General features: G+C 42.3%; 4 protein-coding genes across 4 annotated transcripts in view; 2 read left to right on the top strand and 2 right to left on the bottom strand.

Annotated features, from left to right (window-relative positions):
* Positions 1-425: 425 nt before the first annotated feature.
* Positions 426-3,059, bottom strand: MOAP1 (modulator of apoptosis 1). The gene is given in 3 exon segments (XM_046647843.1): positions 426-1,452; positions 1,455-1,670; positions 1,673-3,059. Coding segments are annotated over 3 exon segments (1,671 nt in total). The 5' UTR covers positions 3,024-3,059; the 3' UTR covers positions 426-1,348.
* An 8-nt stretch (positions 3,060-3,067) lies between these two features.
* Positions 3,068-4,763, top strand: LYSET (lysosomal enzyme trafficking factor). Its single transcript, XM_046647844.1, has 2 exons — positions 3,068-3,512; positions 3,950-4,763. The coding sequence occupies exons 1-2, from the start codon at positions 3,415-3,417 to the stop codon at positions 4,359-4,361; spliced, it is 510 nt and encodes a 169-aa protein (XP_046503800.1). The 5' UTR covers positions 3,068-3,414; the 3' UTR covers positions 4,362-4,763.
* Positions 4,764-15,639: 10,876 nt separating this feature from the next.
* On the bottom strand, positions 15,640-19,307 carry GON7 (GON7 subunit of KEOPS complex). Its single transcript, XM_046647515.1, has 2 exons — positions 19,064-19,307; positions 15,640-16,569 (listed from the first exon to the last, which is right to left on the bottom strand). Exons 1-2 carry the CDS (start codon positions 19,269-19,271, stop codon positions 16,475-16,477), a joined length of 303 nt encoding a protein of 100 aa, XP_046503471.1. The 5' UTR covers positions 19,272-19,307; the 3' UTR covers positions 15,640-16,474.
* A 163-nt stretch (positions 19,308-19,470) lies between these two features.
* UBR7 (ubiquitin protein ligase E3 component n-recognin 7) overlaps positions 19,471-26,624 on the top strand; it is a 13,662-nt gene continuing 6,508 nt past the window's right edge. The window contains exons 1-6 of the mRNA XM_046647514.1: positions 19,471-19,674; positions 21,619-21,752; positions 22,206-22,266; positions 23,186-23,281; positions 25,590-25,643; positions 25,872-25,977. Of these exons, the coding sequence (XP_046503470.1) occupies positions 19,525-19,674; positions 21,619-21,752; positions 22,206-22,266; positions 23,186-23,281; positions 25,590-25,643; positions 25,872-25,977 (601 nt within the window). The 5' untranslated portion in view covers positions 19,471-19,524. The remainder of the gene's footprint in view (positions 19,675-21,618; positions 21,753-22,205; positions 22,267-23,185; positions 23,282-25,589; positions 25,644-25,871; positions 25,978-26,624) is intronic.

Consider the following 26,624-nt stretch of genomic DNA (forward strand, 5'->3'; position numbering starts at 1 on the left):
AGTTCTTTACCTTCATGTGCCCATTTCAAGTGCGAAACTGAGTTTTCCTATACTGCAGGATTTTTAAGAGGATTAATTGAGAAAGTACATGGAAAAATGTTAAGTCCAGGATGCCATACAGAGATATGCAATGTTCATTCCCTTCCTTCCACCCTCCAAATTCAATGCACTGATACAGCTGGACCTGCAGCTTGCACTAATTTGTGTACTGTCTTGTTTCACTCCATTGTGCTTCAGGAGAAGGTTCCTATAGCAATCTCACTTAGGAAACTACTTCCTACCCCTGGGCACCATGAGGAAAAGTGTCCAAGGGACTAAGATTGTGTAAATTCAGTGGTTTTCAGGTTCACGCTTTTGGCACCCTTCGTTCAAATGAAATCTCTCTTGGAACCCTTTTATAAACATAACAGATAAAAGAGGTCATCTTATTAGCAGTCCTTCATTTTATAAGTTCACACCTACAATTTCAGAACCCCTATGAAAAGGATATTCAGAACTAGATGTTTTGATGACGCACATCGAAAATCCGGGTTAGAGAAGGCAGCTACAAACTCACCAACCTCCGCATTTAATTCTCATTTTGAATGCACAAAATCAGTAAAATTCTGATGCACATAGAAAATAATGAAGTCTCTTAACCACTGCTCAAGATCTTCATGATAAATGGAGGGCAATAAACACCTAAAAACTATCTATGGGGGCCGGCCCGGTAGGCAGAGGTCAAGTGCACACGTCCGCTTCCGTGGCCCAGGGTTCGCCAGTTCAGATCCCGGGTGTGGAGACGGCACCGCTTGGCAAGCCATGCTGTGGTAGGCATCCCACATATAAAAAAGTAGAGGAAGACGGGCACGGATGTTAGCTCAGGGCCAGTCTTCCTCAGCAAAAAGAAGAGGATTGGCAGCAGTTTGCTCAGGGCTCATCTTCCTCAAAAAAAAAAAAACTATCTATGATCCATTATCACCTTTGACATGCCACACTTCCACCTGTTCACACAGCTGACATCTCAACAAGATCGAGTGAGCATAAGCACCTGAGCCTTGCCATCCTCTCAGAGCACCACAGGTGTAGTGACAGACCTTTCATACAATTTCGTATGATAAAAAATTCATGGAGGTGAAAATAAATACATAAATACCAGTGCAGAACTACAGCCTTCCTAGTCAATGACACATTAAGAGATATAAAATAGGCACAGAAATGACAAAGGATTTATACTGAGAACTGGACAAAAATGAGTTACTTGGCAGCACAAGGTAGGGACAGGTTAATGTCTATCACTGGAGTATGAGGACTGTTCAACGTCCGTGCTCCGCTCGCTGTCAGATGTCCCCTCCTGGTTTCCTAAGATTCAGACGAAATGCCCCTCCAGTCCTGCCTGGAGAAGGGCCTCCTCCTCCTCCTCAGCGGCGTCTTCTTTCTTTATCAGCGTCAGCAGCTGCAGGAAGCCAGGGCCTCCCCGCGCAGAGCGAGCTTCCTGTGCAGTGTTCTGTGGCCTGCTCCAGCAATGACTTGGTCCAGGCGGGCCTGGTTCACAACTTCTCTCCCAATTGCTCACCTCTCTACCAGTTTCTGTAACACAGGCTCCAGGCTTAGTACATAAGCAGACAATTTTTCTTCCTCCTTCTGGTAAGTGGTCAGATATTTGACCTGCAACTCCCTGGGATTATGATAACCCCAAATACCTGCTCAAGAGCTCGCAGGCATTCAGGGACTGTAATTAAAGGACTGTTTATATTGAGGACACGAATGACATCAAATGCTGGGCTTCTAGGGCTTTCTGGCAATCACCTTCTTTTCTCTGCATCTGAAACCCGCCATGATTTTATCATTTGCGTGGTATGAAACAGCCAGGGTTCAAATTCTTCTTGGTCTGGTTCTGGAGGATCGCTGACCGAGAATATTCTCATCTTTTTGTATTCCAGGTATTGCAGGGCAGGCTGAAGAGCCTCAGGTAATGCCTGTGCCAACATAGGGGCCCGTACTTCTGGGATCATGTCCTGGTCTAGGTCAAAAGGGCCGTTTCCATACCCAAGAGCTCTGGCAAACTCACACAAAGTCATGCCCTCTCCCTCTAAGAATTCATTTAATCTGCTTAAAAATGCGTCATCTGGGTCACGGGGATTAAAGATCACTCTCCAGACACCCCCTTTTCCAGGTGTGTCCTTAGGGACCAGAGCAGGACCAGTCTCCTGAGGAAGCCCTGTTAAGGCTACATTCCTGTTCTCGTCCCTCCTGAACATCCTCCCGAGCAGTCTGTACTCGCCCAAGAGAGCTAGGCCAGCCCGCAGGGCCTCCTCCATCTCTGCCACACTGCAGGTCTGGAGGATGCCGGCGATGAGCAGCGTTTTCCGAGGGTTCACATCCATCCCCCTGCACCAGTCCTCCAAGAGCCTCGGCGTCGCGACGCCCCAACCGAGAGACTGAAATTTCGGGGCACTGCTGCCCCCGCAATTCACGGTGTTCCTCCGCGGTACTACGGCTAAGTCCGGCCAGCGTCGGGGGCCCGGCGGCCCGCGAGGACGGCGCGGTCGGGTTAGCCGCAGGTGTGCACGCCCGCCCCTGAGAAGCCCAGCGCATCCCGCCGGCCCCACCGCGGCCAGCAGCCACCTTACCCGCTCCTCGCCTCGGGCGCCCACAGCCGCCGGCGGGGCCCGCTTCCCCTCGCCGGTTATCTGGTTGTCGGTGTCTGAGTCCGTCGCCGGCGCCCAGGCCGAGGAGCGGGAGGACGGCGTCTTCTGCACTCGATGGACACTCGACAGGGCTCCCGGGGGCCGGGCAGAGGCACGAAGGAGGGACGGGGCGATCAGGGGCGGAGCGAGACACCAGGGACCAGGCCCACCTGAAGGGTGGCACCGCCTCCCGCGCCGCCGCAGCCTCTGCCCGCGTCCAGGTTGGCGCGGTTTGGGGCGCGCCGGGAAGGCGGCGCCGCGGGCTGAGGCCTCTGACGTCACGACGGGGAGGGTCTTTCGGGGCGGGGCGCGCGCGCTTCCGGCTCGAGCCGGAAGCCCCGACTGTGGCAGCATCCGGGACGGCGGGCGGGCTGGCCAACCGGGACAGGAAGGTGAGATCCAGGACCTGCCCACCCCTGCAGGCTCGGCCGGTGGCGGCTGCCCGACACTGGGCTCCCGGCGCTGCGAGGCGGAGAGGCTCGGGCCTGGCGCCGCCCGCGCAGCCCTGTCGCGGCCGGCCGGCGCTGCAGCGCGGCAGGGGGCGGGGCGGCTGCAGGGGAGGCCCGGGTGGCTGGGGCGCCTCCGGCCGGGCGGGGTGACCCGGGCTGGGTCTCCGGCAGCGGCGACAGGCGCCGGGCCGCCGCGTGACCGGCCGCAGTCACGCTCTGCTTAATCACAATTAGCTTATGCTCCAGGCTGGCCGCGCTCACCTTTCTCCCAGCCGGTGACCCCGGAGATTTCTTTTATGGTGGTTTTCTCTGAAATGCCAAAGCCACCTGATTATTCAGAACTGAGTGACTCTTTAACGCTTGCCGTGGGAACAGGAAGATTTTCGGGACCATTGTAAGTGTTTAAGAGTTACTGTCTTAACTTGGGGGCCCCGACGTTGGTTTGACTAGGAGAACCAAGTGTTTACGTCTGAAGCAATATTTTTAAGTCAAAGTATTTTAAGTGTAAAAGGGAATTGTTCCGTAGGAAACTAGTTTAATTTCAATTTCTTAATGGAAGATGTGCTGGACCTCTTAAGCCGGATATAGTGATTTATTTATGCTGTGGGATTCACATAAAAAGCAGACCCAGTATGTAGTGAAACTTTACTTCCTCATAATTATTACATAAAACAACCTGTAAGTTATTTACATTTCTTAGTAATGTAAATTTACTTTAAACCTTAAATGCGTTAGTGGGGTGTTTTAGAACTCGTGGGAAATAAAGCAAGTACAGTTGGAATAGTTGCCATGACAGCATTGCTAGACCCTAACTTTTTTTTCACTTTGAAGGCACAGAGCATGGAGAATGATGAACTTCCGTCAGCGGATGGGATGGATTGGAGTGGGACTGTATCTGTTAGCAAGTGCAGCAGCATTTTACTATGTTTTTGAAATCAATGAGACTTACAACAGGCTGGCCTTGGAACACATTCAGCAGCACCCAGAGGAGCCCCTTGAAGGAACCACATGGACACACTCCTTGAAAGCTCGGTTGCTCTCTCTGCCGTTTTGGTTTTGGACAGTTATTTTTCTGATACCTTACTTACAGATGTTTTTGTTCCTTTATTCTTGTACGAGAGCTGACCCCAAAACGGTGGGCTACTGTATTATCCCCATATGCTTGGCAGTTATTTGCAATCGCCACCAGGCCTTTGTCAAGGCTTCTAATCAGATCAGCAGACTACAACTGATTGACACGTGAAAGCAGTCACGGTTTTCCCTTATGATTACCAAACTGCCATATGGAACCTGATCACAAGACTGCAGTTTCACAGACCTCAGGAAGTTGCGGTGGGCAGAGGCTTTTTTAAAAATGTGACTAGGGGGCTATCTTTATCTGAATAATAATGAATTTTTAGGTAAAGCCTGAGATACAGTACTACAAAATCATGTTGATGATTTCAGATTTTGGAAGTAAAATTGTGTCTGTTGTTTGCATTCTTTAGCAACTTGAATAAGTACCTGAACTCATATTTTTATTCTGTGCAACATAGTGATGGTTAAGAAATTCTTCCTTTGGGGAAGAAATGAGTATGAACATTTTCATTGTGTTTAATGTCAAAAGGTCCAAACATGGTCATAAAATTTAAATTTTATACAGTTACTTGGCTTGCTTTAAAATTCTTCGGACTGAAACACCAACTTTGTATGCTTGCTTGCTATCAGCTTGTGAGAAATTGGTATAAAATTACTGAGGTGATGGCTGTCTGGATAAGCAGAATTTGTTCCTCCTCTTGATAGTGCTACTGGCATTACTAACATTATTAATGCTACTGGTTTTTAAAAAACTACTTAGAGGGTCCGGCCTGATGGCCCAGTGGTTGAGTCCACATGCTCTGCTTCGGTGGTCCAGGGTTTCACCAGTTTGGATCCTGGGCATGGACCTAGTGTCGCTCATCAGGCCATGCTGAGGTGGTGTCCCACATAGCAGAGCTAGAAGGACCTGCAACTACAATATACAACTATGTACTGGGGGGCTTTGTGGAGAAGGAAAAAAAAAAGAAGATAGGCAACAGATGTTAGCTCAGGTGCAAATCTTTAAAAAAAACAACAAAAACTACTTAGGAAGAGACTGAATGTTTGAAAGTTGAGGAATCTTGACACAGAGGAGATGGAAGCAAGGTGTTCAGTGAAAATATTTAGTCTAGTCCCTGTCAGGTGTGTGATCCGCTCTACAAGATTGCACCAAGTCATCACCCTTCCAATTCTCTCTTCTGCCACGGCGTCCAGCCTTCAGGCAATAGGTTGACTGCATGAAGATGTGATCCTTGTGCTTCCTAATGTGCATCTGTACTTACTACCTCATGTCTCGTATCAATACAAATCACTAAAAAATGGAAATGGTAGATTTTAGGATTTCTTTTTTCTGGGTGAGATCAAGATATATTTTTATACAGTTACGTCAATACCAGTGAAATGTTTTACACTGATAGATTTTAATAATCATAACATTTGGGAGGGGGTGTTTACTCTCTTGGGCCCTGTTCTAAGAGCGTTAAGAATTAATTCATTTAATCCTCCCAACAACCCTATGAAATAGCAGTTATTATCCAGATTTTACAGATAAGGAAGCTGAGGTAGAGAAGATAAGTAACTTGTCAAAGGTCACACAGCTGGTAAGTAGGGGAACCAGAATTATAACTAGGCATCTGACGCCTTTGTTCCTAACCACTGAGCTGTTGGTGCTTCTCACAAATGACAAATGTCTCAGCACTGGGTACTGTCTCCCGACACGTTAAAGAATGGAAACGGCAATCTTACTGAGAAAGGTTTTTCTCAATTTCTCTGAGCTGTGAAAATCCACAAGTTTTCTAGCAACCTCAACCTTTACTATAAGTCTGATTTGACCAGAATGGAAGGCTGAGCACTCCACAGCAAGCTTTTACTTGAAAGATAAAGCAGGTACCTTTGTAACTCAAAAGGAGCAAGATCAAATCCTTCTCCAATTAATCTCATTTCTTTACCACCTCCAAAGGTCTAATTACTGAAATGACACTTTTTGCTAAAATACACTGAATCTTCAAAGTGAGCAGCAGTTAGAAATATCTGTGTTTCTTCGAGGTCAGATAACCAAATCACTTGTTTATCTTTCGAGTACTTACTGATAGTAGCTAGCTGCAGGCACTATCTTCTGAACGATGTACATTCCTTCCTCACCACATCCTATGAGACAGGTGTGCCCTGGCCCTAGCGCCGTTTTACAGAAGAGAAAAAGGGGGAGACCTGAAGCACACAGGAAGGAACAGCTGGCCCACGGTCACACAGCAGTAAGTGGAAGAGCCAGGATGTGGACCCAGGATGCCTGGCTTCAGATCTCCAGCTCTATCAGGCCACTGTACTGCTTCTCAAAAAGAGAGGGGAATTTGAGGAAAATCATCGAGCAGTTTCTTGTTTTATTTGATTAGTTCTGAGGCAGTGATAGTCTGGAAATGATTTAATTATTTCAATTTTTTTTGTTTTATAAATGCTTGATGCCAGGTTTGTGAGGTTGCCACTTGTCTTACAAAGTAGTAATTCCTTTTTATTGAAGTAGACTTTATGTCATATTTCAAATTCTAATATTTGGGGATTTGTAAGTAAATGCTCAGTCCATTTCTGTCTTTTAAGATCATATTGCCTTGGTAGTAGAAATAGTAAAATAATTAGAGGAGTAATGCAGTATTCTCAAATGTAACTGTTAAATTTCAGATTGCAGGGTTAATCTATTTTTTGATTATTTAGGAATTAATTACCCAAGTTGTAGATTAGTCCTATTTTGTCTATGGCTATCTAAAAGTTCAAAGCACTGTTTTGGTAAAGAGGGAAAGGTGAAATTAATCTCCTAGCTCTATCAGATTGAGGAGGAGGCTGACACTCATGGAGAGGAGACCTGTGTATTATAGCAGACCATCATTTATTTCATATTCACATCACATTACAAAAAGCAGTGAATATCAGACTAGGTAGTGAGATGAATGGCAAAGATAGGGAGTGCTTCAGGGCTTTCAAGGGAAGGGCAAGCACCCTAGATCCGTAACTAGTCAATGATACTTGCTTTCAGATATGAGAAAAACAGAGTCATGTCCCACAGCGGTTTAATGGGTCATTTTATTTCCAACTACACTGGAAATGAAGTAATACCTGTTGAGTGTTTTTCATGGAAACATGCCAGATATTTTTTTTAAGTGCCACGATAGGGAATGGATAACTGAATCACAGAAACAAACATCTAATTTATGGAGCTTGAGTCACCATGTAAATTTTCTGGTTTTAAAAACGCTATGAGGGGCCAGCCTCATGGCCGAATGGTTAAGTTCGCACGCTCTGCTTCGGGGGCCCAGGGTTTTGCCGGTTCCAATCCTGGGCGTGGACATGGTACCGCTCATGAGGCCATGCTGAGGCAGTGTCCCACGTGCCACAACTAGAAGGACCCACAACTGAAAAACACTCAACTGTGTACCAGGGGGCTTTGGGAGAAAAAGGGGAGAAAAAAAAAGATGCTACCAGTTGGGGTTTTTTTTTTTCACATTTTTTTCCAGTTTTGAAAAAAAATTGACATACTTCACTGTATAAGTTCAGCATGATGGTTTGATTTACAGATATTCTGAAATGATTACTACAATAGATTCAGCTAACATCCATCTTCTCATACAGATACAATAAAAATAAAAGAAAGGGAAAAGGAAAAACATTTTCTCTTTGAGATGAGAACTCTTAGGATTTACTCACTGAATAACTTTCCCACCTATCATATAGTAGTCTTACCTGTAGTCACCCTGTGCGTTACATCCCTGGTACTTACCCTGTAACTGGAGGTTTGTACCTTTCCACCACCTTCTCCACTTCTCCCTCCCCCACCCTCTGCTTCTGGTAACCACAAGTCTCATCTCTTTTTCCATGAGTGTTTTGGTGTGTTGTTTATTTTTTAGATTCCACATATAAGTGAGATCATACAGTATTTGTCTTTCTCTGATTTATTCCACTTGACGCTACCAGTTTTAGAGAAAATGTGATTCCCCAAGTTTAGAATTTGATTCTACTTCAAAGCTTTTATAATGAACAAAAGCTTTTCTTTGGGGAAGTGGAATTATCAGATAGTGTTGCTGCGAGAGTAACTGCACCCACAAAATAAACCAGAATATCTGTTCACCCATGGATAGTGTTAAAGTCTTTACTAAGATTATCTAGTGTCGATTTCCTTCTTAACGTTCTCAAGTCTCCAAATCACTGGCAGAAAAGCTTACCAAAATAGCATGCCGTATTTTTGTATCAAATAAATGCCATGACTTTATAAATTCTCCAACATATTTATAAACTTCCATATAATTCTGGACCATGATTAGGAATCATCATGCATTAGTATTTTCGTTTGGTTGAAGGCAATGAGCGGGTCTTGAACCGTGGCTGAATATTAGAACCACCCAAGGAAATAAACAAAAAACAGAGCAAAACTCACATAAACAATGCCTGGGTCCCTTCCCAACCAGTTCTATCAGTCTCTGGGGGAGAGGCCCAGGCAGTCATGCTTTCAGAGCTCTTCAAATGATTCTAATAGGGTTGAGAGTCACTGGGCCGTGGGTTTTTATGCACCACAAAGACTCAACTGTTAGGCATGAGAGCTGCGTTTGTCTTTGGAACAGCTTCAACAAATACTCTGCAGTAAGTTCACCCCAGCTGTTCGAAATGCAAATCTTTAAAGAGATGTCTATATTTTCTTTCTTTTATTTTTTTCAAGGTTCAAATAGACTTTACTGTTACTGGGGGGGGCCTATCAAACAGGGTCTTATAAACCAATATGTGGTCCCAGGATGTGACTAGGGAGAAATTGAGAGGTCATGATGGCAGAAGAGGTCACCGTAACTGAAGGCCATGGTCCTGGGGAGGCCAGCCAGGAATGCAGCAGACATGATCAGGACAGGCTGGGGGTAGTCAGGTCACAAGGTGAGGGAGAGGACCCCTTCACTCCCCTGCTTTTGTAGCTCTCCAGGTGTGACAAGACCCAGCCCCATGGCAGAAGGAAACAGGAAGCAGGAGGTGAACCCAATGGCAACATCCAAGGTCCTCAGCTGCTCCTGCGGCAACCTGAAATGGATCTGGGCATGCAGCACCACGAGCCCCAGGCCGTGCCTGTCAGGCCCCTCAGCAGCGGCAATGTCAGTGTGGACGTGACCGACATGACGTGACCGCACCAGTAGACTGCAGACTCTGCCAGGCAAAGCCCAAGGTTGCGAACAAGGTATCTATATTTTCTGATTCCAATTCTTCTCTTCCACTTTACCCTGTATACACCTCTATCAGGCTTTTGTCTCCCACTCTACCAAAACTGCTCAGCCGTCAAGAGGTCGTCACATAACTAAATCTAACAGTCAAGTCTCAGTCCTCAAATTACTAATCAGCAGTTTTTGACACATTCCCTGTCCCTGAGATATTTTCTTCAGTTGGCTTCTAGATCAGTACTGCCCAGTAGAACTTTCGCAATGATGGAAATATGGAAATGTTCTATTATCTGTTCTGTTCAAATGAGTAGCCACTAGCCACATGAACGGAACCCTTGAGGTGTGGCGAGAGTGACTAAGGGACTGAATTTTAAATTTTAATTAATTTAAATTTAAATAGCCACATGTGGCTAGTAGCTACTATGTATTAGCTCAGTTGTTTTTTCTTTTTTTTTTTTTGAGGAAGATTAGCCCTGAGCTAACTACTGCCAGTCCTCCTCTTTTTGCTGAGGAAGCCTGGCCCTGAGCTAACATCTGTGCCCATCTTCCTCTACTATATGTGGGACACCTACCATAGCACGGCATGCCAAGCGGTGCCATGTCTGCACCCGGGATCTGAACCAGCGAACCCTGGGTGGCCAAGAATCGGAATGTGTGAACTTAACCGCTGCACCACCGGGCCAGCCCCAGCTCAGTTCTTGATACTTTTCTGGTTTGCCTTCCTCAACAGCTTCTCCTGTCTCCTTTGCTGGTTCCTCACTGGGGATCTGCCCAGTTTCTAAATGTTGGCATGCCCCAGTTCTCTTTTCCACACTTACTCCCTTGGTCATCTCATCCAGGCTCATGTTTAAATGCCCAAATTTATATCACTACCTTGCATCTCTCTGAGTTCCAGACTTGAATATCTAAGTGCGTACTCGATATTTACTAAGATGTCCTACCAGGGACCTGAAATTCAACCTGTCCAAAACCAAGCTGCTGATCCTCTTTCCCTCCACCAAAGTCTGCTCGTCAAGTCCCCTGCACATCCCCTAGCAAACAAGTGTCGAGGGGTGCTTTAATGTTATTCCTCTCCAAAATCCTCCTATAGTTTCCCTTCTTAGAATACAAGTCAAAGTCTTAACATGGCATACAAAAGTCCTAAATAAGCAGCCCTTGGCCTCTACTTCATTTTCTACTGCTCTCTTCACCCTTCACTCCACACCAGCCACACTGGTCTTCTTTCTGATTCCAGAACACACCAAAAAACCCTGTTGCAGGGCGTCTGCACTCAGTGTACCTTCTGCTGGGAGGCTCGGCCGCACCCGGCTCCATCACCACCTTCAGACCTTCGTTCAGCTGTCAGCTTAGTGAGGCTGCTTCTGACTGCCCTATTCAAAACTAAGCATCCTCCTCCCCTGCTTTTCTCCGCAGCATGACCATCACATGACATGTTACATATTTTGTCAGAATCTAAACCCCATGAGGGCAGAGATTTTGCCCGTTTGTTCACTGCTGTATGCCCCATGCCTAGAAGAGGGCCTGGCCTATACAGGTGCTCAGTAAGTACTTACTGCATGAATGATGCTTATTGCCACTGAACACCTCCCTCTTTAGACTGCAAACAAGCTAGTTCACCCTCCAGAGAGAATACAGGTTAAGATTAACATTTACTGCTAAGGGCACAGCATAATCTGCCCATGTTCCAGATAAGTTTGGTTATTAAGCTCTTTCAAGTTTCAGTATATAGTGATATAATCTTTTCAAGGCCAAGATTTAAAATGAGACCCTCAGCTTATTTTTGCCAGCAGTTCTTGTGATGGTAGTTGTCTTGGGCTTTTTCTTAGTGATGCAAAGAAAAACATACCACATTCACAAACATGGTTTTAAGGGTAGTGAGAGCCCTGAGGAATTGTCAAGTTACAATTATGAAGATAACGGTTTCCTAAACCGCCTAACATTTGCACCAAGTGTCGCGACAACCTTTTAGAGCTACAGCACACAATGTCAGTGCTGTGATGTTCAAGGCAATGCCCTGGCCCCATAATGCACTCATTTAAACTAGTAATGTGTTTCTAGAAGTTACTTCTATCCCCAGGAGAATTTCTGACATCAGAGTAAATTTCTATTTAAAACTGTACCCCAGTGGCCTTGTTGCTGCCCCAGTGTGAGCTGCTGCTTTTTCAAAGGTTTAAATAGAAGGTTACTGTCTAGCATTCACTGTTTCCTGGGCCATGTCTTTAAATAGAGCGATACTGATCCCAAAGGTCACCTGAGAACTGGAATAGTTACGGCAACACTGTGAAATTCATTTTATACTTTGAGAATAATGCAGTGGCTAGAGGGCAATTTTTTCAAAGTTAAGGTTAGGCACATGAGTTTTAAACCACCTCCTCCTCTTTTCATGGTACCCTATTTCATATTGAGCTCAGCTCTCCTGACCTCCTTAGAAGTTGCGTTCTACTCCTTCATCTGCCAAAGTATCAGTCAGATGGGAAATGTGGAGGGTTTGTTTGAAGTCTAGACTGGTCAACTTTTGCCTTGAATTACTTACATGACAATGTTTTAAACTGTTAATATGGCTGATTTGTTCTTATTAAATTTAATGCATGACTTTTTAAAATTAAAAAGTTTGAAAGTTTCATTTTCTGTATCTGTGTTGAAAAATACATTACATACAATTTTTCATATTTCATTGTATATATATATACACTTCTTTATTCTTCTGTTGATGGACATTTAGGTTGCTTCCGTATCTTGGCTACCATAAATAATGCTACAGTGAACATAAGGGTGCATATATCTTTACAAATTAGTGTTTTCATTTTCTTCAGATAAATACCCAGAAGTGGAACTGCTGGATCATATGGTAGTTCTATTTTTAGTTTTTTGAGGAACCTCCATGCTATTTTCCATAGTGGCCACACCAGTTTACATTCCCACCGGGAGTGCACACGGGTTCCCTTTTCTCCACATCCTCACCAACACTTGTTTTTCCTTTTGATTATAGCCATTCCGACAGGTGTGAGGTAATATTTCACTGTGGTTTTGATTTGCATTTCCCTGATGATTAGTGACGTTGAGTATCTTTTCATGTGCCTGTTGGTCACCTGTATGTCTTCTTTGGAAAAATTTCTATTCAAGTCCTCTGCCCATTTTTTAATCAGGTTTTTTTTTTTTTAATTCTTTTTTCGTCTCCTCCTCCCCAAAGCTCTGCAGTACACAGTTGTAGACTCTAGTTGTCGGCGCCTTTGGTTGTGCTCTGTGGGACGCTGCCTCAGCATGGCCTGATGAGCGGTGCCATGTCCATGCCCAGGATCCAAACTGGCAAAACCCCGGGCCGCCAAAGCGGAGCATGCAGACTTAACCAGTCGGCCATGGGACCGGCCCCGTCAGGGTTTTTTTTGATATTAAGTTGTGTGAGTTCTTTACTTTGGATATTAACTCCTTATCGGATGTATGATTTGCAAATATCTTCTCTCATTCAGTAGGTTTCCCTTTCATCTTGATTTCCTTTGCTGTGCAGAAGTTTTTTAGTTTGATGTGGTCCTATTTGCTTATTTTTGCTTTTGTTGCCCTTTCCTTCACCCTTGTCTATCGTCTTTCTGACTGGTACACATGAGGTTTATAAAAGAGATTAGTTCTTAGTCATTTGTGCTGAAAACATTCAATACTTTTCCCCTCTTTGTCTTTTAACTTTATTTATAGAATGTTCAGAAATTTTATTATGTAATCATATTTATTAATCTTTTCTATCATGGTTTCTGGATTTTTAAAAATCTTGCTTAGGAAACCTTCCTTGCTCTGAGACTATAAAAACTATTACTCCATTTTCTTTTAGCACTTTCATGGTTTTGTTTTTCACACTAAAATTCTTGAATCTACCTGAAACTTATTATGTTCCAAGTGGTGAGAAAAGTACCCAAATTCATCACAAAAACTAACCAACTTCTCCTTTGTTAAAATAAAACTGGAAGTGTTATTTTTACAAATATTCTCCAATTTCTATAAGAATGTTACACTCTACTCTTACTGTATACTTAAATATCCAAGAAATAATTATCACAAAATGATTGTAGTGTAATTAACTTTCCCAAACATGCTAATTTTATTTGTAACTATCACCAGCCAAGTTTATGGTAATCGTTCTGAACTTTGCTGTGCTCAACTACCAACCACAATAAGTTCAAACAGGAATTTCTTGTAAACATTTTATCACAACAGAGTGGCTGACAAGTGACTTAAATAGCCCAGGTTTTCAGGATGTCTTATATAAGAATCTGACTGCAATATATTATATAAGAAATGATTTTCTGTATTTGTACAGCTTGAACAATTCCATTGAGAAATAGGGTATCTTTAATAGGCTAAATAGGAACTAGATGAAAGTACTCCATAATAAACTGAGAAACAGATGTCTCCAATTATTTTCTCATTTGGACGAAAACATAAACTTTATTTCCTTTAAAAGTACAAGCCTTCTCAATAAAAGTTAAAAATAAATCTGAGGAGCTGAAGAAATAATTCTGAGAGAGTACATTTCATACTATGAGGGGGGAGGCTAGGTGCCACAGAAACACAGCCCGAGGACCTGACTGTCTGCAAAGCCAGGAAGGGTCTCCCAGAGGAAATGTTTAACTTGAAACCTACAGGACACGAAGAGCTAGAGGCAGGCAAAGGAGGTCAGCATGGTTGGAAAGGCAACTAGCTGGAGAAGCGTAAACCCTCTGAATGTGAACACTATCACGAAACTGGGGGGAAAAAACTGATTTCCTCCCCTACTTTTTTCCCCTGTTTTTTTCAATGTAAGTTTTTCTTCCTAGGTGCTTTTTTTTTTTTTAATGTTCAAACTTCTTAACTAATATTATAGCCAGCAACAGCAACCTATTATGAAAGAGTAAAAATTCTTGTCCTTGGCCACAGAACTCTATTAAAGTGTTTCTTAATGTGACACAAAAGCACTTACTTTTCGCAAAGACATCTTGCACATGTCCGTGTAGATCACATTTTAAACTCCATATGTTTCACATTTTAAAAGATTATTTCTCTAACTCTAGTGTCAAGCTTATTTTCAGGTAGGATTGTGGAGTTGCTTTCTTGTACAAAAGTCAAGCTGGAGCTGTTTCAGAGAGTAACCGTGCTCTGCTTGCCTGCAGCTAATGTCTGTACCACCAGAAGGCAGATCAGAAAACCAGGCAAGGCATTTCTTCCACAGTGGTCCTTCAAACTGATCTTTTTTGTCACACACGTGGCTCACTTACGAAGACAGTATGAGAACTAGAATCAGTATTAAAACTAAGGAAAAGATCAAACTTATAACCCAGACCTCAAAACAGTGGACCACAAACACAAATATCTTGAAATTTCTTCTTTGTAAACATATTTACTAAACAAAGAAGGAAACAGAACGTTCAGAAGCAAAGTTCAGCTATTACTTTGAAAGTATGAATTATTTTAACTATACAAGTTTTCTTTTTTAAAGATTGGCACCTCAGCTAACATCTGTTGCCTATCTTCTTTTCTTTTTTTTTCTTCTTCTCCCCAAAAGCCACCAGTACATAGCTGTGTATTCTAGTTGTAGGTCCTTCTGGTTGTGCTATGTGGGACGCCGCCTCAGCGTGGCCTGATGAGTGGTGCCATGTCTGCGCCCAGGATCCGAACTGGCGAAACCCTGGGCCACTGAAGCAGAGCGTGTGAACTCAACCACTTGGCCATGGGGCCGGCCAAACAAGTAAGTTTTTTAAAGGGCTGTATAAAGATAAAAGATTATTATAAATCAATAACTGAGTTGAAGTCCCAATATTAGAGACATTATCACAAACTAAACAAACAAGATAATTTCTCACCATTTATAAAACTTTTTCTAGTTGGTATTGAGTACAGAAGAGTACTTAGTGGAAGGCTGACGTTCCAAGGAAAACAATTCTTTAAAGATATGACAAGATGTGTACATTCAGTTTCCTTAACAGCATGTACTTTGTTAAACTATAGATTTCAGAATGTGTAACTGGGAAAGTACTATGGTAATCTTTTACAGGCTGTGTGTATGACCCAGTTCTGCCAATGGTTAACTCTATAACTCAGGACAAAGACCTATTCAAAGATTCAATTTCTCTCTGAAACAAATCATATAAGCTGTAAAGTTACTTCCAACTCTAAAAATCTATGACTATTTGTATTTCATTAGGTAAATGCTACTTGATTTCTTTGCATTTTAGCTTTCTAAATGAGCCAGGAAACATGCAGAGTTAAAAAAAAAAAAAAAAAGCCTTAGTCCCACTGACAAGCAGAAAAGGAATACACACACACATTTTCGGAATATATATTTTAAAGGATTCAATAGTCCTTTGTTAAGCAAAATCACAGTATGGCTACAGGATGAGAGAAGATATCTAAGTTATAGTTAACACAGATTGTTTACTTAGACACTGATATTTGTGTTTATATATATAACATATCACAGCATAAAAGCACAGCCCATTTTGTTCTTTTAAGGTACAAGTTAAATATATATTGATTGTGTAGTATCATCTCTGGATGTCCAGATATTGGGTGTGAGTGTGGACTCAAGGTTTCCTTGGGTCTCTCTCAAGGTTCCTCCTTTCTCTTCAGTATTTCTATTTCTATTTTTCTTTCATTTATACAGAACTGCCATCCTTAAATTTAATACCCAATTTTTGCTACTTGCTGATGTCAGTTCTTTGAGATGTTATTGCCCGTGAACCATGACTGTACTTTTTATGACAGAAGCAGAAGCTAAAAGATGCACACATCACACAACTTAATTCAATGATTAAAACGTAGAAAACAGTCTATGGCCATACCACCCTGAATGCATCCAATCTCATCTAAAAAGTAGAAAACAATAAAAATTCAGTATCCATCTAAGAGGATTTTATACATTATTAAGGCTGTATTTTATTTCCATGATCTGAAACTTATTGCTCACTCAAAACAGATTTATTTCTAAACATTTATTATCTCTTTCTCTGATGGAAACAGAAGAAACAGTTCTTTGACAAAATTGTCCTAGGAGAACAAAGCAAATGCTTTCCCAAATCAGAGCACAAATCTTCCTTAAATGTCAGTATGAGATAACTAAGATACAGTAGCAGTCTTTTGAACTTCATAAAAGCTATTGTTAAGATGGTGGTTTTGGCCGTTTGGCAGATGGTCCATCTGAGTTAGTTCTGTTATCAATGTTATTTTCATCTTCTGCATCATCTTCATCATCACCTTTTAAAATAAATATTTGTTGTATGACAATATGTTCAGTGCTTGAAAGAAATATAGATAGCTAAAACAGTTGATAATGAGACCATTTTACTTTAGGGATTAATAACCATGCATATATCAGATTCAAAATATGCATGGTTAAAAAGATTTCAGGAATTTTGGTGTTTAAAACCTTTCTTTTCTATCACTGTTTTTGGAGATATAATTCATATGCCATAAAATCACTCTTTTAAAGTGTACGGTTTATTGATTTAGTATATTCACCAGGTTGTGCAACCATCATCACTAACTCTACAACACTTTCGTCATCCCAGAAAGAAATCCCATACCCATTAGTAGTCACTTCCCATCTCCCTCAGCCCTTGGCAACCACTCATCTACTTTCTCTCTCTACAGATTTGCCTATTCTGGACATTTCATATCAATGAAGCATAAAATATGTGGCCTTTTTGTCTTTCTTCTTTCACTTAGCAAGTTTTCAAGATTCCGTCACACTGTAGCATTTATCACTATTTCATTCTGTTTTATTGCTGAATAATATTCTACTGTATCAACAGGCATTTTGTTTATCCACTGATCAGCTGAAGAACATCTGTGTTGTCCCCACTTTTTAGCTATTACGAATAATGCTGCTAGGAGTGCCTATGTCTTTATGTGAACATGTTTCCACTTCTCTTGGGAGAACTAGGAGTGGACTTGCTGGGTCGTTTAACTTTATGTTTAACTTTTTGAGGAACTGCCAAACTGTTTTCCGAGGAAGGGATACCATTTTACATTTCCACCGGCAATGTATGAGAGCTCCAATTTTTTCACATCCTAGCCAACACTTGTTTTTTTGTTTGTTTTAATTTTCCTTCTTCTCCCCAAAGCCCCCCGGTACATAGTTGTAAATTTTTAGTTGCAGGTCCTTTTAGTTGTGGCATGTGGGATGCTGCCTCAGCATGGGTTGATGAGTGGTGCTAAGTCTGTGCCCAGGATCTGAACCTGCAAAACCCTGGGCTGCCGAAGCAGAGTGTGCAAACTTAACCACTCGGCCATGGGGCCAGCCCCATAGCCAACACTTGTCATTGTTCTTTTTGGATATAGCCATCCTAGTGGGCATGAAGCGATATCTTATTGTAGTTTTGATTTCCATTTCCCTGATGGCCAATGATGTTGAGTATCTTTTCATGTGCTTATTGGCCACTTGTATATCTTAGAGAACTGTCTATGCAAATCCTCTGCGCATTTGGTAACTGGATTATTTGTCTTTTTAAAAAGTGTTGAGTTCTGTCACTTTTCTTTAGCAATTCTTATAATTTTAAAGTTTTGTATATTACTTGTTAATTGAGATGTAATTCATATAAGAAAAAATTCACCATTTTAATCTCAACCACTTTTAACAAAGGAAATCCAAACCTAAGCTTTATGGGGACTTCTTTAAACATACAAAAACATGTCCACCTATACAAAGATATTACTAACCCACCATTAACAGAACAGGTGGCAGTTATTTTTCCAATAAGTAACGACAGAAATTTTTTTATACGGCTCTCGCTATATTCGTCCTCATGCCAATAGTACTATTTTCAACAGATTAGAGAAGTATTTTGGAAGCAAGAAACAGGACTTCACTCTCATAGAAACAATGTATTGTCCGAACTTAGTGTAATGTTCTGAATTGGCTCCTTCACATTATCTGGAATTATCAACATGTAAACAAGACGGAAAGGAAAGGATAGTACAGTTTAATCTCCTCTACAAAGAAACTAAGTCCTGACTCCAATATTTAGTTTTTAAGTTCTACAACTCAAGGCAATCAAAATGTACCTATTTTTGTAATAAGGACAAGACTTTTACAAAAATTAATGCCATTAAATTTCCCGTTTCTACTTTCAAACTGCACTTACAAAACTGGGAAAGGAAAGGAGTCCCTGGGAATTAAAACTTGTTAAACTGAAATCTGTTCCAATCTTCATCTTCCTACTCTGTGACAGATGGCAGTCTTCCAAACAGGTTTGTAATTTCACACCTGGGAAAACTCCTTTTCATCCTTCAATACCCAGCTTAAAAGTCACGCCCTCGCTGAAGCCTTCCTGGGTTCTCTGGGTTTGCAACAGTTACAGGGGACCCTGGGGTCACACTTCCACTCTTTAATAAGAGTGTTTGCCTGTCTAACCCTTCACCAGGCTGAGCGTCCCGCAAGGACAGGAACTGAGTCGCATTCACCTCATTCTCTCTCCAGAGCTCAGCCCCAATATCTGGCACAGAGCAGCAGGCGTTCAGCACGTTTTTTGTAATACAAATGAAAAGAGGGTCGTGAAAACGCTTGGGTAGCAGCAGCCCAGGTAGATCAGCCCAGATATGGCAGAAGGTGCCAACAATTTTTAGCTGGAATTCTTCCCCCGAGGCTCACTTTCTCCAAGTCTGCCACTCCACACGGGCTCCCAGAGCAAGTTTCCCCGGGCGCCCCTGCCCCGCCCTCCTGTCGCTCCAGCACCGTCTCAGAGCTCACCGTCCAAGGCCTCGTCCGGAGCCGCCGCCACCCTGTCCTGCGCCTCTCGCTGTACCAGGGGGCCGAAGAGCTCGGCCACCAGCTCCCTCATCTGAGCCACTCCCGACAACAGGCCCTGGAAAGGCTCCGCGTCGCAAGGCGCCTCACAGGGCACCCGCAGCTGCTGCCGCTGCCCGTCCTGCCCGACATACTCGCCCGACAGCTCCATGGCGACCGCTGGGCTTCCAGAGCGCGTCACAAGCACGCGCCACCCGGAAGCGGAAACCAGCCCGCGGCGGGCGCAAGCGGGAGAAGGGAGAGGAGTAACTTCCGTTCGTCGGAAGTCGCTCCTCCCCCTTCCTTCGCTTCCCTTTTTGGGATTGGTTCCTGGCACTCAGCCCCCGCCTCCTCCGGCCACGCCCCCCGCGGCTGCTTTTCCCGCCTCCGCAGGGGCAGAACGGCGGTCCGGGTGACAGTTGAGGATGGCGGGAGCGGAGGGCCACGCTGGGCGGCAGTCGGAGCTGGAGCCCGTGGTATCGTTGGTCGACGTGCTTGAGGAGGACGAGGAGCTGGAGAACGAGGCGTGCGCCGTGCTGGGCGGCAGCGACTCCGAGAAGTGCTCCTACTCGCAGGTGGGCGCGCGGCTCGGGCGTGGTCCCCCCCGGGCTCCGCTGAACCCCCTCTTCCCGACGGGTCTTGCCCTGTTCCCGCCTGCGGCGGCCCGGCTCCCCCGTGGTGGTGCGGGGCCGCCGTTCGTCGTAGGCTTCCCCGTCCCAGGCCGAGCTGCCCTTTTACCCTCATCCTCTGGGCCCCCTCTCTTAGCCTGTGTCCAGCAGGAGCCCCCTCGTCCCGCGGTCGGCCTCCGTCCGGCCCCTCGGGATTCTCCAGCCCCTGGCCCGGGGGCAGCTGCTCTTTCCTTCCTCTCCCGTCTCGTCTCGTCGCCCCGGCTGCTTTTTACGAAACCGTCCCCGTGACCTCTCATTCAGACATCTTTGTCCCTACTTTTCCCATCCTAAGAGTATTTAATAGGAACCGAATGGGAGAGTCACAGCAGAATTAAAGGAGAGAGCTCTGGATTTGAAAAAATCTCCCTGTGTGGGCTGGGCTCCTTGACAGCTAGGTCCTCTGCAATTTAGTTTGACAAGTGCTAGCTGGTAGTTTTTTGGCGAGACGAAACAAGTACCGTGTCTGGCTGCGGTCTGCCCCCCATGGGGATAGACTTGAGCCAGGACAGCAGGTGGCACTGGCAAAGGAGGGGGGAGGAGAGAAGGATCTACTTGAAGAGGACGTTTGGCACTTGGAAGATGTGAACAAGATTTGAGGGGGTGTGATATAGTGTTTGGCGACTCATCCTGTATTTCTAGGTACAAAAATGGAGAATGGTGGGTAGAAGAAAACTAACAAGGGAGGAGAATTGGTGGGAGGAAGAAGGTTACCTTGGTGGGGGGAGTGCGTCGAGTCGAACATTGGGGCATGAGGAGAGAGACTTGGGGTCATTCTGTGGTGTGGACTGAGGTCATAATAGCACTTGTCGCCGTTGACCAGTTGGGTTTACTCTGCCAAATGGTTATATTTTTGAATACACCTGCTATCCAAAGATAGTCCCAGGTGTTTGCTGGTATTTTAAAACCTTTGGTCACCACTAAAACAGCTTTTTCTCTGCTTTCCTTTTTAAAAAAGGGTCTATACATAAGCTATTTTTGAAATATACTTAGTTTTATAAAACAGACTTCCTTAAAATTTTCTTTTTATTGTAGTAAAATATGTGGAAAATCGCACAAATCATGTGGAGGGCTTGAAAAACAAACACACACATGGCAAATACCTACCACCCAGATCGAGAAATAGAACATTTCCGACATCCAGAAGCTTCCTTATGTCTCCCTCCTTCCTAGAGGAGGGTAAAAGATTTCTAAAAGTTTTGTCTGTTTTTCCTTCAGCTTTTTATTTTGAAACGTTTAAAATCTACAGATATGTTGAAACACCATTGTACCTTTTACATATATTCACTTTTTAAACATTTTACCACATTTGTTTAATCTTTATCATCTTCTTTATAATATACTTTTTTTTTGCTGAACCATTTGAAAATAAGTTGCAGATATCATGACACCACACTCGAAATACTTCAGCATGCATCTCCTACATATCAAAGGGATTCTTTTAATGCATTGATTTTCTCTTTGGTGGAATCACAGGATTTTCCAAAATTAAAGTGTGATATTACTTCCATCAACCTGTGCACATTCCCCTACGTTTTCATGTATCACAATGAGTAATCAGACCAGCTTATTGACAGCTGACTGAGAATATTAAACTTCCTACCACTTTAAGAAAAAAGTGTATGAAAACAAGCACTAATATAGTAAATATATAGTGATATAAAATGTGCAACAATGTTGGAGTACTCTCTTGTGTAAGCTTTTTTATTAGTTTTAGTGTTTTTTACAGGAAGATCTTGAGCACAGATAATCTGATTTCAATTATTTCTCAGATCACAGTATGAGTATTAGGTAACCATGCCATATTTCATTAATTTATTCTCTCTCTTTTTGCATTTTGGGGCTGTCTTTTAGGGCTCAGTAAAGAGACAAGCACTATATGCCTGTAGTACTTGCACTCCAGAGGGAGAAGAACCAGCAGGAATTTGCCTAGCCTGCAGTTATGAATGTCATGGGAGTCATAAACTGTTTGAACTATACACAAAAAGGTAAAGATGATCAGAGATTGGTGCTGAATGCTTTTTGAATGTTTAAATTCTTTCCCAGCTGCATTTTTTTCTTAATCTTGCTTTTCCATTCAAAGTAACCGTGCACTGGTAAAATTTAATGTAATTATTTAATATAATTGGAAAGAATATTTTTTCCAGAGGGTCTTTTAAAATATAATTACGGGACAAAATGAAACTGCTCATCCTTCTCTGCCATTATTTTACTCGTGTGAGATATAGATATTTGTATTTATGCATGTTAATTTCCAGAGTTATTAAATCTTTTATTGTTAATGTTCTTGGAGAAATTCCAAATTGGATCCATGAATAGCAACCAAGGCCACTTTTTAGATCCCAGAAATGAGTTGAAAGTGAAGAGGCTATATGAATTTAAAGGGTAAGTTGTTAGATTTAAAAGAAAAATTAAAATTGGCTCTTCCTCCTTTGTTTCAGAAATTTTCGTTGTGATTGTGGAAACAGCAAGTTTAAAAATTTGGAATGCAAACTATTTCCTGTAAGTAAGCACTGTAACTATAGATGTATTGAAAGTAGCTGACACTGATATTTGCCGGAGTGGGTAAAAATCAAATATTTTCCAAACCGGAAGTTTTTATGCTTATTCTTTGCAAATGGGCAAATCAATATTAGACTGTATTCCAGTTTTTATCCCGTTGGAAAACTAAGTAACCTGTTCAGAGTCTGCAGAATAGATTGTAATTAATATGAAAGGTTTTTGGGCGAATGTTTGAAGTGATTCAGGTTTCGTTATGCTGGTTGTGCCCATGCTCTAAGGCTTTGAAGGCAGAGGGTATGACTCTAAAAACTGAATAAATAAAATTTGGTAATAGTGAATGTGGGCTGGATGCACACAGGAGTTTTTTTACTGCTTTTTGACTAATAAAAGCTACACTAATATGATAACTTTTAGTGAAATAACAGAAATGAAAGAGAAAGTGAGGGATTTTACATTGTTCAGTCATAATTGCCAAAACTGTCATGCTTTTCCCCTCCTTTGAAAGTTATTTTTAGACAGTTTTCTTGCCCGATTTTTGCCTTCTGGTAACCTGGGGGCTTTGGCTGTCACAGCTGGGCGTTAAGAAGTACTTTGAAATTCCAGGCCGATGTCAGTTTATGTAGGCTGATGATTAATACTTATGATTAACTTTTATCACCATTTTATTAAATGGATGTATTCAGTCTCCCCTAATTGCTACAAAGAAGTTAAAAAAATAAATTTTATTTTTTCCCAGGATCCTGGAAAAAAATGTCCCTTTAATAGGCATGAATTCTTTTTCTTTGTACTTTGAAAGTTAAAGACCGGTTCCTGGGGAGACAATATTTAATGCAGAAATTACTGAATGCATATATTTCATGATGCATGAAATGATAGTTAAAATCAGAACATATTATATATTGAAATTAATATCTTTCAGGACAAAGCAAAGATAAATTCTGGCAATAAGTACAATGACAACTTTTTTGGATTGTACTGCATTTGCAAGAGACCTTATCCTGATCCTGAAGATGAGGTGAGAGAATTGGGGGCTAAGCCTGGGGCTGTGTCATCTCTAGCCTTCACTCCACAGCCTCTTGTCATTTCTGGGCCTCTGTAGCTGTTCAGGAGGAATTTGGGGATTGTGAAAGGATTCAGGATTTATTCCTTATGAATCTGGCTGGATCTGTAACTGATAGAGATCTCAACTGTTCTTCTTATTCTGAAATCACGAGAGTGAAATATTGGACAGGATTTTCCCAAGGCCAGGCCTTTTCCCCTTCTCTCCCTCTTTGCCTGCCTGCCTGCCTGCTCGACTCCTTCACTTTTTAAAAAATGACCTTCAACCTCTTGTGTCCCTGGAAGGAAAGCAATGGGCTATGCAAACTGGATCATCTTAGAAATTTCAATTAGAAGTATACAGGAGTTTTTCTCCTTCCTCACTCCTGTACCTTTTTACCTCGTAGACATGACCAGTGTTAACACTTTTTGGTGTATGTGTTTTTAGACCTTTTTCTGTACACATATAAGTGTATGAGTGAATGTGTATTTCAATTTGTAGTTTCCTTTTCTTTTAAAGAAAGTGAAAATTCTGGATGTTCACTTCTGCAGCTTGCTTTGCTCACTTATCAGTATATCATAGCCATGCTTCCATGTCTAACAATACACATCTGCCCTGTTTAATCGCAGCAGAGTATTCCATAATTTGACACGCTGTAAGTTAGTTACCTGAATGTTCTTCCAAAGCAGACTGGCGTTGTCTGGTTTTTCAGTGTTATGAAGAAAGCTGCGGTTAATATCCTTATGCAGTGATATGACTGAGTACTCCTGCCAGTATGTACACAGAACAGATACCTAGAGGTAGAACTCAGGATCAAAGGATATTTTTATTTAAAACGGTGATCTGTGAAAAGGATTCAGCCACCAACAGTGTGTGATAGTGTTTTTTCCCCAACACTCTGGTCATCCCTACATATCAGCAGTCTTCTAAAATTTTGCCATTCTAATAGAGGAAGAATGGTATCTTTAAAAAATTTTCCTTTTTATGGTCGTGAGTGAGGTTATGCATCTTTTCATGAATTTATCAGACATTTGTAACAATCTTCTATCTGAATTGTCCTTTCGTATCCTTGGCCCATGATTTGATTGGGTAGGTTTTGTTTATGCATTTACTGATTTGAAGGCGTCATTTTATATTTAGAGAAATTAGCCTCTGCCTTCTTTCTTGCTTTCTAGTTGTCTTGGAATTTTAATTATTGAACCAAATTATATAGAGGAACAAATTGAAGATATCTTTGAGTTAACAAACATAAAACCTTAAAACTGGATATTTTAAGGTATGGAGTAAAGTGTTATAACACTGTTGAATCTTTAAAAGACAGAAAAAATAAGATGGCGAATAAATTGATCAAGGCAGAAGAAAGAATAAAACTGCTATTTATATATATATAAAGCATTTTTTTTCTTTAAGAAACCATAATAGTGAAAGGACAGAACAACATTGGAATATTAATCAGTAGATATGAAAGCCTTAGAATAAAATGAAAATCATTCTAAAAATCGTCTATGCCCTTTGGCATATAATTTTCCTAAGGCCGGAATTTAGTTATTATTTAATTTACTCAAATTGGGGAAGTTTTGTCCGTATAATCAAGAGATTATAACATTTCCTTTTCTTTTTTTTTTAAAGATTGGCACCTGGGCTAACAACTGTTGCCAATCTTTTTTTTTTTTTTTTTTCTGCTTTATCTCCCCAAACCCCCCTGTACATAGTTGTATATCTTAGTTGCAGGTCCTTCTACTTGTGGGATGTGGGATGCCGCCTCAGCATGGCCTGACGAGCGGTGCCATGTCCGCGCCCAGGATCCGAACCCTGGGCCACCGCAGCAGAGCGCGCGAACTTAACCACTCGGCCACGGAGCTGGCCCCTAACATTTCCTTTTCAATTACTTGGCAGCATGATGTGGTGAAAAGTCCCAGTTGTCACATTCTGCACTGGTCAATTCATATTACCTCCCTGGGAATGGGTTTATCTAGAAAATGAGACTACATTACTTATTTATAAAGTTTTGTGAGAATCAGATATTAAGCAACTGATATGAAAGAGCTTTGACAGTTGCTTGCAAAGTGCTTAGCTCATTGTAACACCAGTTCGTGTGGAATGAACTTCTCTGGCCCCTTGATCCACTGTCTCTCCCTGTCCCCTTGACTCCTGGCATGTGTATAGTGGGCTCACAGATCTGGTAAAGAATTATTTAATATCTGATTCTACTGTGTGCCAGATTTGCTTCTGTGTCCCAGAATTCACTGTAGTCATTAACATATACACTGCTTTTCCACGTTAGATTCCAGATGAGATGATCCAGTGTGTAGTCTGTGAAGACTGGTTCCATGGAAGGGTAAGGAAAGCTTTTGCCTTTAAAAGCCATTGCCTTCACAAAAAGAGAAAAGATCCTTTTTTTTTGAATTGTGTTATATTTTACATTACAATTACTCATCTAAAAATAGACTATAAAGATATGATCAGTGTACTCTTGCAGTGTACTCTTATATTTGTTTATAAAATAATGAGCATTTTGGATAACTTGGAGATCGCAAGAAAAATATTTGATTTTCTGTATTCACAGCATCTTGGTGCCATTCCCCCCGAGAGTGGGGATTTCCAAGAGATGGTGTGCCAGGCTTGTATGAAACGCTGCTCTTTCTTGTGGGCTTATGCTGCACAACTGGCAGGTATGTGTCTTTGTGGAGTGGGTGTGCCACAAAGTTGTGCTTGTAAAATTTGTATGTTCAGTCGAGAATGTTTAGCAACTGTTTTTACCTGGACTCTGAGGTCTGGAAAAGAAGTGTGAGGTGTGTTCCTTCTCCCCAAGGTGCTTAGAGATTGGTTGGGAGACTACCAAGAATCAATCTGTACTTAACTGGCGTGATGCAGAGTATGGAGGAGACCAGAATTAGAGAAAATGAAGGAGGCAGTTTTCGAATGGGAATTCCAGAGAGAAATAGAACCCAAATAAGTTGTTCTTAAATGTAAGAACTGCTGCTGTTGGTTGGGGAGGGGTTGGCAGATTGGACAGTATGCTACCTGGTGCTTCTATTAGACGCTAAGAAATTGACCCGAACGACTAACCAGCACTGAATGGTCTTGAGGCATTAAATAGTGTATTTTATTGGTAATGCTGTATGTATTACTTAATTTATTTTTAAAGTGGCAGTTATTCATCGTATCTGCTGCTCTGGCCTCATAATTGCTTGCCTTTCTCACCTTTAGGGAACACTTCACCATACAAACCACAAACAGCATAGCCACACCGAAGATCTCATCCTACGCTTTTGATTGGTCTCGAAGTTCTTAACCCTGGGGCTCCGTCTTCTGTCCG

This window comes from Equus quagga, chromosome 20 (genome assembly GCF_021613505.1).
Source record: "Equus quagga isolate Etosha38 chromosome 20, UCLA_HA_Equagga_1.0, whole genome shotgun sequence".
NCBI classification, from domain to species: domain Eukaryota; kingdom Metazoa; phylum Chordata; class Mammalia; order Perissodactyla; family Equidae; genus Equus; species Equus quagga.

What these genes read in the sequence shown, in the direction of transcription:
- LYSET (XM_046647844.1), top strand. Translation starts at nt 3,415, where the DNA reads ATGGTGGTTTTCTCTGAAATGCCAAAGCCACCTGATTATTCAGAACTG. An exon ending in GGAAGATTTTCGGGACCATT is followed by an intron (nt 3,513 to 3,949) that starts GTAAGTGTTTAA and finishes TTCACTTTGAAG; the next exon opens with GCACAGAGCATGGAGAATGA.
- GON7 (XM_046647515.1), bottom strand. Translation starts at nt 19,271, where the DNA reads ATGGAGCTGTCGGGCGAGTATGTCGGGCAGGACGGGCAGCGGCAGCAG. An exon ending in TCCGGACGAGGCCTTGGACG is followed by an intron (nt 16,570 to 19,063) that starts GTGAGCTCTGAG and finishes TTATTTTAAAAG; the next exon opens with GTGATGATGAAGATGATGCA.